The sequence below is a fragment of the Acanthopagrus latus genome, chromosome 6 (genome assembly GCF_904848185.1).
Source record: "Acanthopagrus latus isolate v.2019 chromosome 6, fAcaLat1.1, whole genome shotgun sequence".
Taxonomy (NCBI): domain Eukaryota; kingdom Metazoa; phylum Chordata; class Actinopteri; order Spariformes; family Sparidae; genus Acanthopagrus; species Acanthopagrus latus.
The window spans coordinates 15610298-15629153 of NC_051044.1; the positions used below are offsets into that span (position 1 = coordinate 15610298).

General features: G+C 38.8%; 2 protein-coding genes across 2 annotated transcripts in view; one reads left to right on the forward strand and one right to left on the reverse strand.

Annotated features, from left to right (window-relative positions):
- On the forward strand, nucleotides 1-16055 carry LOC119021786 (sodium- and chloride-dependent GABA transporter 2-like). Its single transcript, XM_037102284.1, has 15 exons — nucleotides 1-233; nucleotides 4344-4534; nucleotides 5115-5249; nucleotides 7578-7718; nucleotides 8119-8203; nucleotides 8288-8420; nucleotides 9249-9383; nucleotides 9559-9662; nucleotides 10412-10536; nucleotides 10643-10755; nucleotides 11060-11197; nucleotides 11309-11411; nucleotides 11499-11599; nucleotides 11703-11873; nucleotides 11966-16055. The coding sequence occupies exons 2-15, from the start codon at nucleotides 4348-4350 to the stop codon at nucleotides 12074-12076; spliced, it is 1782 nt and encodes a 593-aa protein (XP_036958179.1). The 5' UTR covers nucleotides 1-233; nucleotides 4344-4347; the 3' UTR covers nucleotides 12077-16055.
- fkbp5 (FKBP prolyl isomerase 5) overlaps nucleotides 15247-18856 on the reverse strand; it is a 16952-nt gene continuing 13342 nt past the window's right edge. The window contains exon 11 of the mRNA XM_037102286.1: nucleotides 15247-18214. Within this exon, the coding sequence (XP_036958181.1) occupies nucleotides 18113-18214 (102 nt within the window). The 3' untranslated portion in view covers nucleotides 15247-18112. The remainder of the gene's footprint in view (nucleotides 18215-18856) is intronic.

The following is an 18856-nucleotide window of genomic DNA, read 5'->3' on the forward strand; positions in this document are numbered from 1 at the left end:
CTCACCCTCTCTCCCTCCTGCTCTCTCTATTCGCCCCCATTGTCACACACCGCTCTCTGAAAGCCACCCCTCATGGGCTCACTCATGGTCAGAGCCGAAAAGAGCACTCGTCCCGGGGAAGACTAGACTTTCATTTGCCCTCGAAAGGCACCAGATGAATCCCGCCAACAAGCGACACATGGACGCATAACACAGAGGCACAGGCTACTGACGTGACGCGATCTTTTTCTCAGGTACCAGTCTCTTTACCTTCAGGTCACATGCATAGTTAGTTTCTACCTGTATCATTTTTTATGTTTTTTTTGTTTTGTTTTGTTTGTTTTTTTAATCCTTTGTGGGAATTATTTGTGTACACTTCTGTGGTGTCGTTTGGCCGGCAGGAAATAAAAAGGGTATCCTCGCAGCGCAGTGACAGCTGGGCTTTTGTGGCTGAACTTCTGCTTGGAGCTCGGAGCTCTAATATGTAGGCCAAAGGTTACCGGCTCTGCTGCAGGGAGAGAGAGCAGCTATTTCCCTTGTTTAGTGTACACCTCAGGCTGCTCTGTGATCATTACGGCTGCAAGCTCACATTGTTTCACACAGTGCAGTACTCCTGTGCAAATATTTGGACAGGCTGAAGATCTTAAGCATTTGTTTGACTGACATGGATACATTGATTTTTTGCTGTGATTGTGTGTTTAGAAAATACAAGCTGTAAACATAAAAAAAAATAGTTGTTAGCAGCGTAATCCTAAAAGCTGTTAATGTTAATACACAGCAGAACAACAGAATAGAGCTCATGAATGTTAAAGATTTTGTTAAAGATTTTTTTTAAACCATACATGATCTGAAACTATTGACCTCAGTGATGAACAGCCAATAAGTGGTAGTGACCCGAATTTTTTCCCAACACTGCTTGTTTCACAAGGTTTGGTCACATTGTGAGTTATTTTTGAAATTGACACACTTCATCAGGCTCTTGAAGGTTTATGATGTGTCAGATTTATTTATATAATCCAACATCACAAAACACAAATTTCCCTAAAGGCGCTTTAATGATCTATTAAGATAGCACCTCTCTGAGAGGTATAGTAAGCCTGGTGTAAAGCATTTTTTTTCTTTGCCCTCCCTGGAATAACATTCCTGTGGGACTAATTTTTGATACCATATCTGCTCCACCGGCTTCAGCTAGACAAAATGTCTTCCAATATGTTTGTTAAACAAAAAATTGGGGTTTTCTGTCTGGTGCTCATCAATAGTACTCTACTTTTCAGGCCCTTAACGGCGTAGGGATGGCAGCTTTAGTCAGTCCAGTGCTGTGGTCCAGGCAGAATAGCAAGAAAACTGTTGGTTTTGAAATGCTGTCCTGAAATTCAGGTTTCCCAGCAGGTAATCCTGCTGAACTTTGTCAGAATTTGTTTATTTACAATAACAATTTTAGCAATGACATTCACATCAGCAAAGCTCGACCTTGTTACACATGTCAGAAATGGAAAAAACACACAGGAACAATATGGTGGCCTCTTCCGGTACTGCAGCTTAACAGTAAACAAGAATGCTTAGAAAAGTAAGCAGAGTAGGAATAGAGCCTTGGTTTTTGTCAGCTCTGCCTAGTTTAGACGCACTCTCTTGATCCGACTATCATTTTTGCCGGCCAAATGGAGAGAGGTTTACCTCAGTTCATTTGCATGAGCTACCATCACTGTACACTACAAAACAGTTTTTTTTTTGAAAGCTGGATTTATAAGTAGGGTAAAGTTTAGATTAGTCAATTTTTTTGCAGCACTTTCATTGAATTAGTCAGTGCTGCTTAGATCCATCCGTCCTTACAGCTACTGCAGTAGACTGTGTAAACAGGAATGTGCTCTGTCACAACATGTCCGGTTTAACAAGGACTGAGGGTTTAGTTGTAATTACGTGTGAAAAAACAAATTAAATCTGGTTTAAAACAATTATTTATTGTCAATGTGGTAACCTGTTTATTATGTGTTATTTGTGGACAACATAAAACATTTTCCACACAGTTATGAATGAATAAGACCCATTGTGACTGAATGTACTTTTCCTATGTTGAGCAGCTGTGTCCCCATAGAGTGTTGTGTCTTCCAGGACAACAATGACACCATTTATAGGATGTGAACTCAGGGGATGAAAAACAAGACAGTAAGACCATGAGCTGTGACTCAGTTGATTCCCTGGTTTGAACCTTACACCAAGGGGAGGAATGTCTCAAGTGAGCAGGAGGAGGGACGCCACCCTTGATGGCAGTAGTCAAGGAAAATGAAATGTCGTTGAGGACGACACTGAACCCCTTCAACTCTACGGGCACTGGTCCACGTCTCACCTCGCTATGACACACAGAAACGCTACACAGTTAATGCCATGATATGATCAAAACTAACTGTTTCGTTCAGCCGGCATGTTTTCGCAACGTTCAAAACTGTAAGAAAGTGGAGTGAAAAGGTTGCCATCATAGAGAGGAACAAGACGTGATGATCGTTCAAATATTGGGCACACTTTCGGACAAATGCTCTTTTTTTAATCACAGTAATCGTGTTGCACTCATTGTTCAAACAAAAAGTGACAAAGACAACAAGACATTTAGAGGAAATTTAAACTCGGAAATGTGTATTTACAATTTAATGATGTAGTATTACAAACTATTACAAAATATTTGTTTTTTCATAGCTGGAAAATAAGGTCCCCAGAACACTGTTTGAAGTTAGAAAGGTGGCAGATGAATATATAAATATAAACAAAGTGAAACAGCATGAATGTAAGTTGTCCTTTAAGACCAACTTGTTTATTCAGTCATGAAAACAAATCTTTCTCTTTTGATTCCTAAAACTACAAAGTGCACCTTTAATTGATGATTAATTGAAATAACCAGCAGATTACTCTAAAAGGACAACTGGCATGCCGCTCGATAGAGCATGTCCGTTTATCTGGATCGGCACCAAATTTTGATGAGGTTGATTCTGGGCTGAGACCCATCATCCATCCAAGTTTTGTGGAAATCCATTAAGTTGTTTTTGTGCTATCCTGCTGACAAACCAACCAATGTGCTTACAAACGGACACGGGTGAAACAACAACCTCCTTGGCCGACATAGAAATCTTTAGTTGCAGCCCTCAAAGTAATTTCAAGAGAAAAGAGGAAAGCTTGAGACAGAAGTTGTAACCCTCAGCAACATGCTCACAACAATAATCAACCATTCTCTGCGTAAAGGGAATGTCATAATGTTTGTCTAAAAACATGACAAAACTTGTCAGACCTCCTCAACTCCCACCTCAGTGCTCCTTGAATGCAGCGCACTGATGTCTTTATATTCTCTGAAGTACATAAGCATATTGGAGCTCTGACCTCATGTGCCCCGTCCAGACCAAGCTCCTTGGGGTCACTAGGCAGACCTTGTTCCATAATTTGTCTCAATGAAAGTCCCTGTGTACCAGGAAATACTCTTTGCCCGCACATAATTTATTGGATAAGGCAAATAGGACACAGTTATTTGAATGTTCTGTGACTTGCTTAAGCAACTGCCAAAAAAAGTTAAATCCTGTGACCAACCAGCTGGACCACCATTGGTAATACGCCCTTACGTCTGTGCCTGAAACAGGCGTAAAGCACAAGTGTTTGGGTTAGAAACACATTTTTGACCACTTGTAAAGTTTTCCATCTGACACAGCCTTTTTGTATCCTGTAAACGTTGTATATGGACTCCTCCTACACTCACTGTCTGCTACATGTCAACTTTATTATAAGCTTTGAGCACGGTGGATTTGTTTCCCCCTTTGTGTTATTTATTTTTGTTCTCATACCTGTACTTCTTAAATACCACACACAATTAACACATACTGGCAGCCCTCCGGTGTCGCTTTGTCCTCTCAGCGTATCTACCAAAAGATCACGAAAACACTTCAGGCAAGTTGTTTTGAGCATCTCAGGACATATATTTAACAGCATATTTTCCAGTCCATTTGCTTCACTCCCACATCACATCCAAGGCAGTGGCACAAAAGCAACATTGATGGAGGAATTATCCTCATGCCAAGCAGCACTGACCCTCTGTTGACCTAATACAGCAAGACTGCTGGCATTGTGTGGGTTTTGAACATTAATATACAGACAAAATCATGTAAATATTCCCGCTGTGGTGAGTGATTATGTCGTTAAACTGTTTACTTGCTACTGAAGAGTGAAATGTTGTGTTATTGAGTCAGCATTTGCCATGGAAAAATAAAATCCACAAACAACATCAATGATCATAGTTTATTAGAAAACAGAAACTTGTTTTTGCCTCTGCCTCTAAATCAATCTACACTGATCACAAATCCTATTGACTTCCTGTCCTTTCCTTGTTACAGTGCAATGGACAAGCCTTTCGGACCAGACGTCACGTTCACGTTGAATGATGGCAGGGCTCATCCTGCACCCAGCACTCAGACCAGAGGACAGTGGTCGAGCAAACTGGAGTTCCTCTTGGCTGTCGCAGGACAAATCATAGGCCTGGGAAATGTGTGGAGGTTCCCTTACCTGTGCTACAAAAATGGAGGAGGTGAGTTTCATTCAGCAAAATTGATAAGCAGCTACTGTCTTCACGAGTAAACATGCAGAGTGTTCAAAATACCTCAAACTTGATGGCAGTGAGAATAGATTGAGAGCTGCGATAGCAAGGATTTATGTCACAACAGTATTTGTCTGTTTGTCATCAGCAACAATGTGTAAATATTATTCATTTGAGGTACCCAACATTTGCCACACCGAGCTTTGTGTGTGACATAAGTAAACCATGAGCAGACAGACAAAAACAAAAGCAGCAAAGAGAGCATTTCTACAACTGTGATAACACGCACACTGCATTTAGAAACAAGCACTGCGAGCAGCTAAATACAAACTGAGAAACACATGTCAAAGGTGTCGTAAAGAAACACTTCAGAAACAGAAGGATGTCCAGACACAGCAACACATTTTTCAAATGAAACACACCCAGACTCTTGAACTGATGGTTGAAAATGATCTCAAAATGATCTTTCTAGTATAATTTGAGATTGAATGGCATTTGAATGTCATTCCTGTGGATTACTAAAAATGTTGAATCTACAACTCATTTGGTGTTTTTTTTCTGTTTTCCCAAGGTGTGTTCTTCATCCCATATGTGCTCTTTCTCTTTACCTGTGGCATCCCCCTGTTCCTCATGGAGACGTCTCTCGGCCAGTACACCAAACAGGGGAGTATAACCTGCTGGAAAAAAATCTGTCCCCTTTTTGAAGGTAAGGATCCGAAATAACTGTCCACGTGAAATCAAGTTAAATCTATGTAATTAAACAAAAAGAATGTTGCAGTTAAGACGTGTGACATTGAATTACTACAAAACTGTGATCCAATAATTTACAAAATGGTATTATGCCACTAAAATACTATTCATCTTATACTGATTTATTGGCCCTTCATTATGTAATTTGACTTTAAAGGTTTTCTTATGTTATGATGGTTTTGTTGAGTAATGTTTGCAGACAGAAATAAAACATGTCACCTGTTGTGAAAACACAGATTAATTCAGTCCCAAAGACACAACATGCATGAGTACCTGTATATGAACAACATGATCAGAGCCTGTATACATGAAAACTGTATACATGAGTTCTAAACGTAGGGGAAAAAAATAATGATTAATTGTGACCTCAAATCCTTCACATCACAAGGACATCGCATATTCATCTTGCAAGGCTTCAAGCAGTATGTTGATGTGTGGTTAAAAGTAGCCCATGATTGACAGGAGGTTCGTCTAATCACCTGCCAAGTATGTTTTATAATGACCATCCACTTTGTCAGTTTTTAGTGGCGCCTTTCCAGATGGTTTTGCTAATGTACCATCTAGTGCATCATATTCCTTGACTCCCTCAGGTCAACATGACTACCAGTGGTTAGACATTGCCTCCAGTGAGCTGTGACACATGGTCAAATGATTTACTAAACTGTCCTTCTCATGTACACGTGGCTTCAAGCACACATTTCTATAGTAAATTCTACAACAGTAGAACAAGTTATCTTCACCTAGCTGCCTGTCTATATACTGGAAAAGTATATAGGTGTCTGTTCTTTGATGATAGTATATGTCCTTTTTCATAAAGATTTTCAAATTATAGTAGTATTTGTTCCATGCTTTTTTATCTTATTTCACTTGTTTCATGTAATATCTTGTGTGAATGTGAAGTAATGTGCATGTGTGCTCATTTTCTCATTTGCACAAACCTAATGCATTGCTCCATGAACGGCATCATCTGTCTGATAGTCTACTGCTGCGGTCCAGACTGAAATATCTCAGCAGCCATTAACTACTAATTGACTGCTAGTTTTAGATTTTTGCACAAAATTGGTGCGAAACCAGAGGTTAAATCCTAATAACTTTAGTGATCACATTTGTGGTGTCAGTTAAACAGCCAGTGTTGGATGTATTACTGCAGAAACTGGTGCACACTGAAGATAAATCACTTGTTGATCCTTTAAATTGTTGCCATGCCAAATTTTAATGTCCAATTCTTTGTCGGAAGACCAAAGACCAAACAAATGCAAGGCTACCTTCATTCCTATCTACATTAGCTAGACAAGGCAAGATAAGACTCTTCACCTTTCACATAAATAGATATGACAAAGATGGATAATTTCAGCGGATGATAAACAAGCGGTATCCAGTAGTATGCAACAATCCAATACTAATATATACACATTGATAAAATATGTACATACAATTGCGCTAATTAGCAAATACTACCATGCTAACATGCTAAACTAAGAACGTGAACATGGAAAACTTAAAGTTGAAATACATAAGAATTGGCTGAAGTCTAATTTTGCTGCTAACTGTTGCTAAATGTAGCTGGTGTTAGCCTGTTAGCTTTGCTGGCTGTGAAGCCCACCTCTGAGGCCGAGCTCTACTATTGAATTATCCCCCTTTGAGGTAGAAAGTGGTATTATGAGACTGGACAGGCTGGGGCTAGCTGGTTAGCATGCTGTAGTCACTTTAAAGATTGCTTTGTAAGATTGTATCACTGTATTTACTGCAATAATTTACTTTTTCATTATTATTTTTAATCTGCTCCACATGTTTTCTATATATGTATAATTAAAGGGGCTATATGGAAGCAATTAAAGATGTACTAAAATTATCAACAGTTACAAGATAAAAAAAGTTTTGACCTCATGTCAAATATGTCAGTCTTGTGTTGCTTCGATATAAGCTGATGATAAAGTGCTAACCAGCCAGCCACTGCCTGTTGTGTCTCATATCACCACTTTGCACCTCAAGAGGTAATGATGAGTTTCTGTACGGTCTGGTTTGCTCTCCATACAACATGAGAGGATGAGAAATTAGCTACCTAACCCCCCTTAGCAACAAAGGAAGGAACGACAGTAGTATAGTAGCCCCAACATCTGTGTTTGGCTAGTGAAGTCGCATTTAGCACCTTTATTAAACTAGTGTTTGGCTCAGAGTAACGTGCTAAACAAAGTTTGTGACAAATATTTTATCCAGAAGTATTTGTTTCCTATTTCAAAGTGTTCGGCTTGTGATTTAAAGACCTTTTGTTTGTTTATTTCAGGGATGGGGTACGGCAGTCAGGTGGTCGTGTTATACTCCAGCATCTATTACATCATCATACTGGCCTGGGCTTTCCTGTATCTGTTTTTCTCTTTCCGATCTGAACTTCCCTGGGCGAGTTGCAGGAACAGCTGGAACACGGGTAGGTTCCATTACGTGATCTGACTGAGTAAACACACGTGGAAACAGATTTTTAGGCCCATTTTCAAGTCTGGTTTTGGATCTGGAATGCAAAGTCCAGCTTCTGGAAACATTTAAATCTTGAGGTGATTTGCTCTGCCTGGCTTGTTACATAACATACTCAAAAATTCTTTCCAGACACATCTTGTGACATAAAGAATATGAATAAACACTTATGGTTTTCCCCAAAAGAGATCAGTAACATCTTTGACATCTTCTACTGAGACTTTAGGTGAACACAGAGAAACTGTGCTTATATATGAAACTAAATAAAATACTGGCACATTTTGCAGGCAAGACTAAAAAAGGAGGAATTTTAAAATGTGTGTGTGTGCCCTTAATGCCTGCGATCTTTGCAACAGAGACCTGTGTGGAGTTTGATCGAAGGGGTGATTTGAACTGGACTGTACCTGCGAATGCAACATCACCTGTGAGAGAGTTTTGGGAGTAAGTATGAGTCAAAAAATTCAAATATGAGAGTAAGCTCTGAGAGTGCCATTTGTAAATTATAACTGAGAATGTGCTTCGCAGGATACGAGTTTTAAATATCACAGGAAGTATCCACGAGATGGGCAGTGTGCGATGGGAGTTGGCTCTGTGTCTTCTGTTGTCGTGGATCATCTGTTACTTCTGTGTCTGGAAAGGAGTAAAGTCTACAGGGAAAGTAGGATCATGTTTTATGTTGTGTGCAAAGTATCAAACAACTCCTAAACTGTTAAAGGTTAACACGTTAGGAAAACAATTTTACTGGCAGACGTCATTCTCCTCTTTGCCACTTTCACAACAGCTTACGTAACCCTTGTTCTACAAGTGTAAAACAAGATGCCTTTCCACAAAGTTCATGGTTCAATTGGAAATGAAAGCTCACTGAAAGTTAATGTTAACGCTACCTTCATTCCTATCTACCTTAGCTAGACAAGGCAAGATAAGACTTTTCACCTTTCACATATATAAATATGACAAAGATGGATAATTTCAGCGGATGATAAACATGTTGTATCCAGTCCAACAATCCAATACAAATATATACACATTAATAACATATGTAAATATAATTGTGCTAATTAGCAAATACTACCATGCAAACATGCTAAACTAAGAACGTGAACATGGCAAACATTAAGTTACAATACATAAGAATTGGCCGAAGTCAAATTTTGCTGCTAACTGCTGCTAAATGTAGCTGGTGTTACCCCCCTTTGAGGTAGAAAGTGGTATTATGAGACTGGACTGGCTGGGGCTAGCTGGTTAGCATGCTATCTTCAGTTGGTATTACTGCAACAAAATACATTGGTGTCTCAATTTTATTGACATTTTAACATTTAAATGTTTTCAACTAAAATTCTTACATAATGCAACTTCAAATCAAGCTGTTTCAAACATCAGTTGTGGAGCTTTGTAGGACTGTGATCCCACAACATCCTTTCTTTCAACACAACTGTCAATGTCCACATTCTTTCCACAAATCAACCCCACCATGGCTCTTCCACAGGTTGTTTACTTTACTGCCACATTTCCATATTTGATGCTGGTGGTGCTGCTTGTTCGTGGACTCACGCTACCTGGGGCCTTAGATGGGATCAAGTTTTATCTCTACCCAGATCCGTCCCGCCTCTCTGACCCACAGGTGTGAGCACATTTCTCTGCTTACAGATGGTTTAAAATGATGTCTCTGAAGTCAATAGCTATGTAAAACATCAGCAAATATCCATGAAGTGGTTCTGTAGAGATGCCCGACAGGGTTTCAACACAAGGTAAAACCTTTGGTATTCAACGATCACATGTCTTTATTTGTTTTTCAGGTGTGGATGGACGCTGGCACACAAATCTTTTATTCCTATGCTATTTGTATTGGGTGTCTAATTGCACTTGGCAGTTATAATAAAAACAGCAATGACTGCTACAAGTAAGTGTGATATAACATCTATTAGTTTTTGTTTTTTTTAATGTTTGGATACTGTTGAGAGGACATACGCAAAACACACATAAAGAACAAACAATTGTCCTACAATGTGGTCCCATTAGCAGCTTCAGACAACAGTTAGAATTAAACAACATATATTAACCCGTTAGCTAACTTCCAAGCTAACATTGCAGTTCAGTTACATCTGAGGCGTTTCACTTCCAGGCTTGAAATGTCTCCAAGATGTGCTTTGGTGGCGATGTTCACTTGGAGGTGGCTGAATGCTAACGTTTAGAGTCTAGAAGTATCTAGAAGAAGCTCATGGGTTATCAAATATTTTTGTTTTACCTTGAAATACTGGTGTAACATCCCTTCAGATTGTCTTTTTGAGTTGCTGAACAGACAGGATAAAATATTTGTTAGATTCCCTGCATTTATTAGACTTGCAATCTGGCACACAGCAGTACAGTATTTGAGGTTTCCACCCTGAGCATGATGTCAGGGGAAAATGGCTGCTGATGCCTGCTAATATGGTCAATACCCATTTGGGGCAAGATATTTCAGAGTAGTTTATTCAAAGGGAGCCCCATCAGGTATTTGTTTCCTCCAAAAATATGGTGATTGAGGCATCAGGCCAAAAATGCTCTTGTCAGGCAAGATTATGAGTCACATCTGTTACTCTTAAAATGAGAACATCTTGTGATTGAATACAAATTAACAGGGTATAAAATGTGTGTACTCTTTGTCTGTAGGGACTGTGTGTACTTGTGTCTACTGAACAGTGGGACCAGTTTTGTAGCTGGTTTTGCAATCTTCTCTGCACTTGGATTCATGGCATATGAGCAGAACATGCATATATCAGAAGTAGCGGAGTCAGGTGAGATAAAGCAAATGTTATCAATCAAAGTGTGTGTATGTATAAACACCCAGGGGTCCATTTTCTTTCTTATTATTTTTTTCTGATTGCCTTGTTCTCACCGCAGGTCCCGGGTTGGCGTTCATTGCTTACCCTCGAGCAGTCGCCATGATGCCTTTTCCTCAGATCTGGGCAATCTTCTTTTTCATTATGATCATCCTACTGGGACTGGACAGTCAGGTTAGCTGGCTCTTCTTTAGTGCTCAGTAAATAAACATGAATAAATAAAATAATAAAATGCATATCTTGGTTTAAGAGGTGTGGCTGTCTCACAGTTAAGAAGGGATCATTTAATCACCTCTTTTAGGAATATTGTGCTATTGGACCCCTCTTGTTTGTATTGTGCACTGTATGTCCATGTGCATGTTACCAGAATACCTCAAAAGCGAATAACTGTGTTTTCATGAAACCATATCCATAAAGTCTAAATGTATGTATGCACCATGTGTGGAGTTATTGTATAACATAGAGGCTTGTGTTTCAGTTTGTAGGACTGGAGGCTCTCGCAACATCCATTTCTGACATGAATCCTTCCTTCTTCCACGTCGGCCATCGGCGTAAATTTCTCCTGCTCGGCATCAGCATCGCTTGTTTCTTCATTGGCCTTTCGATGGTTACAGAAGTACGATCGGATTATAATGTCACGCCGTCTATTTCACAACAAACCTTTTTTTTTTCTCTTTCTGGTAAAAGACAATGACAACAGCTGACTGAGGTCCCATTTTACACACAGGGTGGAATCTACATTTTCCAGGTGTTTGACTACTACGCCTGCAGTGGGATGACTCTACTTCTCTTTGCCCTTCTGCAGTCTGTGGGTGTTGCATGGGTTTACGGTGAGTTAATAAACAAGCAGGATGTCCCTGTTTTCTTTTTACTGGGATGGTAATTTCCCTCATTACAGCTTGTCCTTCTACTTACAGGTGCAGACCGGTGGTATGAAAACATTGAGGACATGATTGGATACAAGCCCTTACCTCTGATTAAGCTTTGTTTGAAGTACGTCACTCCAGTGATATGCGCGGTGAGTTGTGGTCAAAGTTGATAACATGATTGTAAACCGCTTAAATGGTTTTAGGTCGTTTAGGACTTCTGTCTTTAAGTTGTTCCTCTGTGACTTTTTACAGGCAACGTTTGTTTTCTCCTTGGTCAAATACACCCCTCTGAAGTTCAACAACACAATTGAGTATCCATGGTGGGGTTACGTTCTCGGATGGTGGTTCACTCTCTCCTCTACACTCATTGTTCCTCTCTTTTTGCTGTACAATGTAAGCGTCACCCCCGGTTCACTACGACAGGTGAGCTCTTTATATTTATAGGTCAACATGTCTCAGAAAAAGCTCTGTTTTGTTGTTGTTCTTTCATCAAAACCTATATTCTTCTTTGTCAGAGGTTCGCCATCTTGTGCACTCCAGCTAACGACCTTACTCTGAACAAATCAGAGAAGAAAAGTCTCGATGTGTTTGACTTGACCTCATCTCCTGACAGCGTGGTGTCCTAGTTACTCAACAGGATGAAGCATCAGGAGAAGCTTTTCCTCAGTCCAGCGGTCCTACTCTCAAGTTCCCTTTAAAGCAGTGCTTCCCAAACACTTGTGACACCTTGTGGCAGTCCCACTGTCCTTAAGGAATGCCTCAAAATGTATCATGATTGTACTTTTCTTCAGCACTACAAAGTTTGGTGGCTGATTCAACAAAAATATCATCAAGTATGATATCAAGTGCCATCATGTCCTTGATTCATCAGCTGATCTATTGATTTTTTTTTCTTTTTCTTTTTTTCTGATGAACTGGATTTCTTAAAATTTCAGAAAATAGTGGTACTTAAAGTTTCCCAGAGCCAGAGGTCACATCCTGTAGATGTCTTGTTTTAAAAAAAAAAAAAAAAAGTCAGCAACAGCACAGACATTCAGTTTTATAAAGCATACAAAACAGGCAAGAGTGAGAATCTGGAGCTAGAGATTTTGCTTGTCAATAAATCAATTGCAAATGATTATTCTATATCGTCCTCAAACCATGGATGTGGTTGGATGTAATATTCCATGTTGGATACACGTGTCAACCTCGCGCGTGACTGTGGTTTGTGGGAAACGTTAACTGCCAACAAACAGTAATATCCTGGTGACTGGGCTGTATTTGTCGATGCTCATTAAGGAACATCCAGGACCAAAACTTGTATCTGATTTTAATTTGTAATTCATTCAAGAAAACGTGTTATAAGAATATAAGTGTTTTTGGTTTGTTTTGCGTTTTAATTGTAACCAGGTTGTTAACTATTTGTGGTTAAGTAACACTGATAAACTATTGCCAAATAAGCCATACAGATTGAACACTGGAGTCACTTTTAGGTCGCTGTGAAAGACAAAAGTACCTTAAATTTCCAACTGTCAATGTTGATTCGAAAGAAGTTTGCGGTCCTGGGCACCGTAACCGACTGAGCTGCCATGTTGTCCTTACACTTCCATGTTTCTGAGCTACGCTGAGCTCAGGTACTGTAAATATGTGCATGCACTGCCGACACACGGAGGGAACAATTCAGCACTAACCAGATTGTGTTTGGCGTTAGAGGGTTATGTCATTTTAAGTTGTATTGTGATGAAATAAGCACCAACTGTACAATGAAAAGAGAAACACAGTGCACACCAATTGGCTGTTATAGTCAGAATCAAATAATGCTATTTTTCTAACAGTATTTTTTACTGTAGCCTCAATATTAAACTTGTTTAATTATAGTTAATGTTTATATCCTTTTGTATCCTTTTTTTTTTTTACATCATATATCTTTGGGATTTGTGTAAATGCTGGAAGGATCATACAAAATCTATATTTTCTTAAATAACATCTGTAATTTTTAAAAAAGACATTTGTGACAGAAGTTGTGTAAATTTCTTGTTTAGATGGACAATGTCACTTTTTATACCATCATTTGTCAACAGTAAATACATTCTGAACAACCAGTTAGTTAATGTTTTATTAATCAAAATGTTTGTGTGATTGGATGACTCATAGAGCTGGTTCATGATCAGTCAGTTTCATCATTTACATTCTGTTAAACAGTGTGCAATACATTATCTTTAAGAGTTCAAAATGTAGGTATTAATGTGAGTTATTATTACCTTACTTGAATTATGAGAAAGAATCAGCACCGTAAACTGTTGATCATTTGCAAACTTTCAGTAATAATCAGTTAATATTTTATTTTTTTGTAAATAATTGAAATGTTATCTGTTTTGTGAACACTTGAACGCTACAGCCCATTAAAGGAGTCACAAAGCATCAATCGATGTGTCCTTGAATGCACCAACACATGAATGTTTGGAGTAACAAAGCTGCAATACCACGAAACAGCTTAGTTTAGGACCATGATGACCTCCAAAAACTCTGATTCAGATTCAATTCCTGATCACAGCAGATGAGGAAAAAAATGTTGCTGCTGTTCGGAGCTTTCAGTCATATCACACAATCTCCTTTCTTGGATTTATGCTAATCTAGACAAACAAAAGTGTTCTGGAAAAAAAAAAAAAATCTTATCTGCAATTCTGTGACAACTGAGCAAACTGCCAATGAACATCATCATCATAATGATAATGATGATAATAATATAACCCAAGAATACCTATTATTCTTTGTGAGATTGTTTTCTTAACTGGTGTTTCCAAAGATAAGGACTTTTTAACTAAAAAAAAAAACCCAAACAAAAAACTGACTGCTCATCACCAAGGACTAGTGAGTGACACTGTGGAGCATCTTGCAGCTAATGAGCCAGTTGTTTCTGGTGTTGGTAGATGGCAATGGCAGAGGTAGATGTAAAAAATATATATATAAGTAAATAAAAAAGTGTATATTAGACTAAGATTCATCATGTGGACACAAACACGAGTGACATGATTGATCACAGTCAGTGGTCATGTTTAATGTTTATCAATAGCAGGCATTCAATCAAAGGGCGTTCAGTTCGTCCAACTCTTCAGTCTAAATTTCTCCCAGCTCCTGCACTGTTCTGCTCAGCGGTCGTGGTCACATCTCCAAACCTGCAGAGCCTGCTGCAGAGTTTTGTTTTCTTTGCCTGGATGTCAGGGTTTTCACTGGCCTGTTTGTGATCGGGTAGTATTATTGGCTATGATTTTAAAAGTAACTAAGTAGATTACATGGGGTAACTTAATTATGAGTAAAATTACAGACATGAAAATGTGCTTGTAGAAGTACGAGTACCCCAAAATGACTTATTACAGTCATTTAAGTAGCTGTAATTAGCCACTTACACTCCTGATAATTATATCCAGCATATGAGTTTAGGAGGTAACGCTGTGTTAGCTGCAGGTTTAAGATAACGTGACAAACATAATGTATAGCTGCCATGACATTAGCTCTGTTTTTTATTCACAATAGGAGTGAATTACTTGGCTTAACCTGATTGGGAACAATAACTGTCAGCATAAATGAAATGCTTGGATTCAAATTCATGTTCTACAAAGACAAACATAGTCAAATTATTCCTGTATCTGTATGTGTCTCCTTAAACACAGTGTTCCCTTCAGCTGATTCAGTGTCACATATGATACATTAAAACATTCTTTATGACAATAACGCTATGCTAATGTCAAAAGCAAAACGTCAGAGAAGTTGTTACACTGTAAAATGTTGACCTATAACTTCAAGAATGGCGTCCTTCTTTAAATGCAACTCTTAGATTTATTTAATGCTTGTAAAGTGCAAAAAAAATAGATAGATATATATAAAGAAGACATGAACAAAGGTACCTTGCAGAGTTTTTTCTTTTGTCTGAAAATATTTCTTTCGCATAAATGCCTGTTGAAAACACTGATCACATTTTCTCATTACAAGGTGAAAATCTTCTGAATACATGTAAACATTTTGTCATTTTGACAAATGCCGCAGTTAAATCTGCATTTTATCCTTTACTTTTATGTCAAAATTGTCCAAACTACTCCTGTAATTTGCGGTTATCAATGACAAATGTAGCACTCAAGATATTTTTGTAATTGACAATGGGGGATAAATATTCAGTATATTGTTAAACACAATTTATAACTGCTAGAAAAAGTACTTCATGCTCGTTTCCACTGTACAAAATGTTTGAATGTTAAGAGCCGGCGGTACTTGAAAACATTAAGCAATAAGCTGTTTAAAAACCTTGCTAACATACAACAATATATATTTACACACACTCATACAAACACATACACGCACGCACACACACACAGACACACAGACACACACACAGACACACACACTTACTTGACTTTTTTTTTCTTTTTTTACACAAAATATTTAAGACAGTTAAGGTTTTTCATTCTAAACCAGCCAATGTTTATAAAACATCACGATTATTGTCAAGATTTTAACGTTCCATGAAAAGATAACAGTGTTGGCTTGACAGTCACCAAAGTGCATCATTGTCCACAATCTACTAACATTCACACATTTAAGAATAACAAAAAAAAAAAAAAAAAAAAAAAATAGATGCAGTGAAATAAAAAGACAACTTTTTCAGGACTGAGGCGAAAAGAACTACATGGATATAAAAGTATGCAGCCGAGCACATTACCAGAGTTGAAAAAATTAATGAAACTTGTGAAAGAGTGAAAAATAAAAAGAAAGAAAATGTGGTTCTGATGATTTTAAAGCTTCACTGCAGATCAACTCTCTCGCTTGCACTCACAGAGTCAACGCAAGCGCATCAGTCGGCTCTGTCGAATACAAAGGTGAGAAACGGCTGATTTCATGATCAAATGCCTCTTGCGGCAGTCACAAGTGTGAGGATTTCTGACAGTCATCAGACGTAACGCTGCGCTGAAGATTGTGCCATGTTGCTTGAATGCAATTAGCTGATTGACAAATGTACAATGAGTGCAACAGAAGGAGAAACTTCGAGTCAAGCCCAGGCACTGGTACATTTCATTTTATATACATTTTAACTTTTGTTTTTGCTTTTTAAACTGAAGCTTTTGAAGCTTGGATCAGTTTACAAAAATGTTATTACCGTCTGTCATCACAGCCACAGACACCTATCATGGGTTTGATCAACTCACTATTTTACACTAGCTTCCCTGTTTACACTGCATGATGATGTGTTTAATGGATGAAACACAAGATTTCAACAAATAAGTAATTATCATGCATGTACTCATGAATAAATTATTTTAGTGCATGACCGTAGCAAAACAATTCTTCAACTTTATGTCAAACAAAAGTCTAATCTTGAAAGGTACTTGTGGAAATAATCTCTCTACACAGCATCTTAAGCGCTGTATCGCAGGCAGCTGGACTTGTTTCATTTCCTTGAAGACGTTTCACCTCTCATTCAGGAGGCTTCTTCATTTCTAAGGAGTTGCAGGCTTTTAAACCCTGTGCAGCAGTGTCCTTACAGAGTCGTTAAAGGACACGTGTGAGCTCTGAGTTTTCGAGGTGTTAGGGCCACTTCAAGGGACTGAAACAAGTCCAGTTGCCTACGATACAGCACTTAAGAGTTACCCTGCCATGGACGACCGTGAACCTTGATCAGCATCTCTATACCACAGTTTAGGTTCTGGTCGAGACATTTATAAAACATTTGGCTTCATAGGTAGTATCCCATTGATTCAGCTGTTACTGGCAGTAACCAAATACACTAAATAGTACAATTGCCAGAATGCCAGAACTCAAGTTTTGGTATAATTTAGGGTTAGATGGATTTGCCCCGCGTTTACTAGGAGGAATTCTGATTTTCAGTGTAGTTCCATTCCACTTTTCCTAGTTGTCTGAAACGCAGCAGAATGGTTTTGTTGGATGTGACCGATTGTTCGCTATGATTGGATGAGCAATGTGTGAAAAGAAATGTGTGAGGTGATGGGTAAGACCGAGAGCGTCATGCGGTCAGGAAGAGAGTGGCAGTGGCTGGAGGAGGGAGGGGCCGAGAGGCAGGGTGGGACACTTTGAACAGAGAAGTAGAAATAATCATGTTTTTGTTTCAAGCACCACTACGTTTAACAGGGCTTGTTACACTTCTTATTCAAAGTACATATTGCACGTTAAAAAAAATAGCAAGGTTTCAAGTCTAAATCCCAAACACCTCATGATACATGCATGCAGCTGCCCAAGAAAAGGCTTAATACCAAATACAGGTAAGGGGACAGTTTTTGGAATTAGAAACACACTATGGAGGCACATCTCAACTCTATTTAGTCGCCTAATGACAAATAACATGGAATTCCTCTGCTTTTGAAGAAATAAATTAAATTTTTATCAAAATATAGTGGGGGGCTAAAAGTGTTCACCAGTCTGAGCTCACTGATTCTGCAGTCCACTGGAAGCTGCGTCCTGGCAGTTGCACAGTCCGTGCGACAGGGGAGAAGCTGTTTGGCTTGCAAACGTCCCTGTTAACACTCTGCTTTATATGCAGGAATGGTAACGTTGGATTTTGGGATAAAGAGGTTTGGATTAGAGGCCTTTAAACGACTTTGTTCCTGCCTCTGCTCCCACGGCTTGGAAAGCAAAGAGAGGCATGTCTTTCTTTTTCTCCCTTTCAAATGTCGCCATTACGATGGACAGTCCTGACTCCTCCGCCGCCGCTTGGTGCCCACTTCACCGTTCATGCTGCTCCTCGTGCTGTCGTCCCGCCTCCTCTTCGTCTTACCGGTCTGTCGAGGAGAGATGAAGCACAAGTGACTACAGCAGTCTAAAATAAACTACTCTAAATAAGGCATTAGTCATATCACTGAAGAATTTCAATTTAGCATTTTGTGAGAATGCACCCCCTTAGAGAACAACTGACAATTAAAAATACATACACATTTTTATTGTTGTGTTAATATGAAAAAAATTGCTTTGCTAAATTTTGTTTTGAGATCATTTTTTAACAAAGCTCTAACAAAGAGGAGGATCCAAACCATTAGCTGAGAAATGGACCCATTGCTGAATGAACACTAGAGGGCAGCATACGACTGAAGGTGAAACAATAATGCACATGAGGACGATTTTCTATTAAAATCTTACCAAAACCTTTCGACCAATATGAATTACCCATATGAATATTATCTATATCTTTTAATAAAGAGCTCCTGCAAACAGCATTAAAGCATTTTGCAGGCCATTTGTCTGGTACTGTTGGGATGGGTCTCAATCAATTGTATCAATATTTCTCACCATGATGCACAAAATGGCTGACCATCACATTATAACGAAGTCTCCCAACCAAGTGAGGTAATTTGTAGAGTGGAATGGGAGTCTAATGTCGCCAGTGTAATTTATAGAGCTGAAATGCAACAACTGTGAAGTCCTGC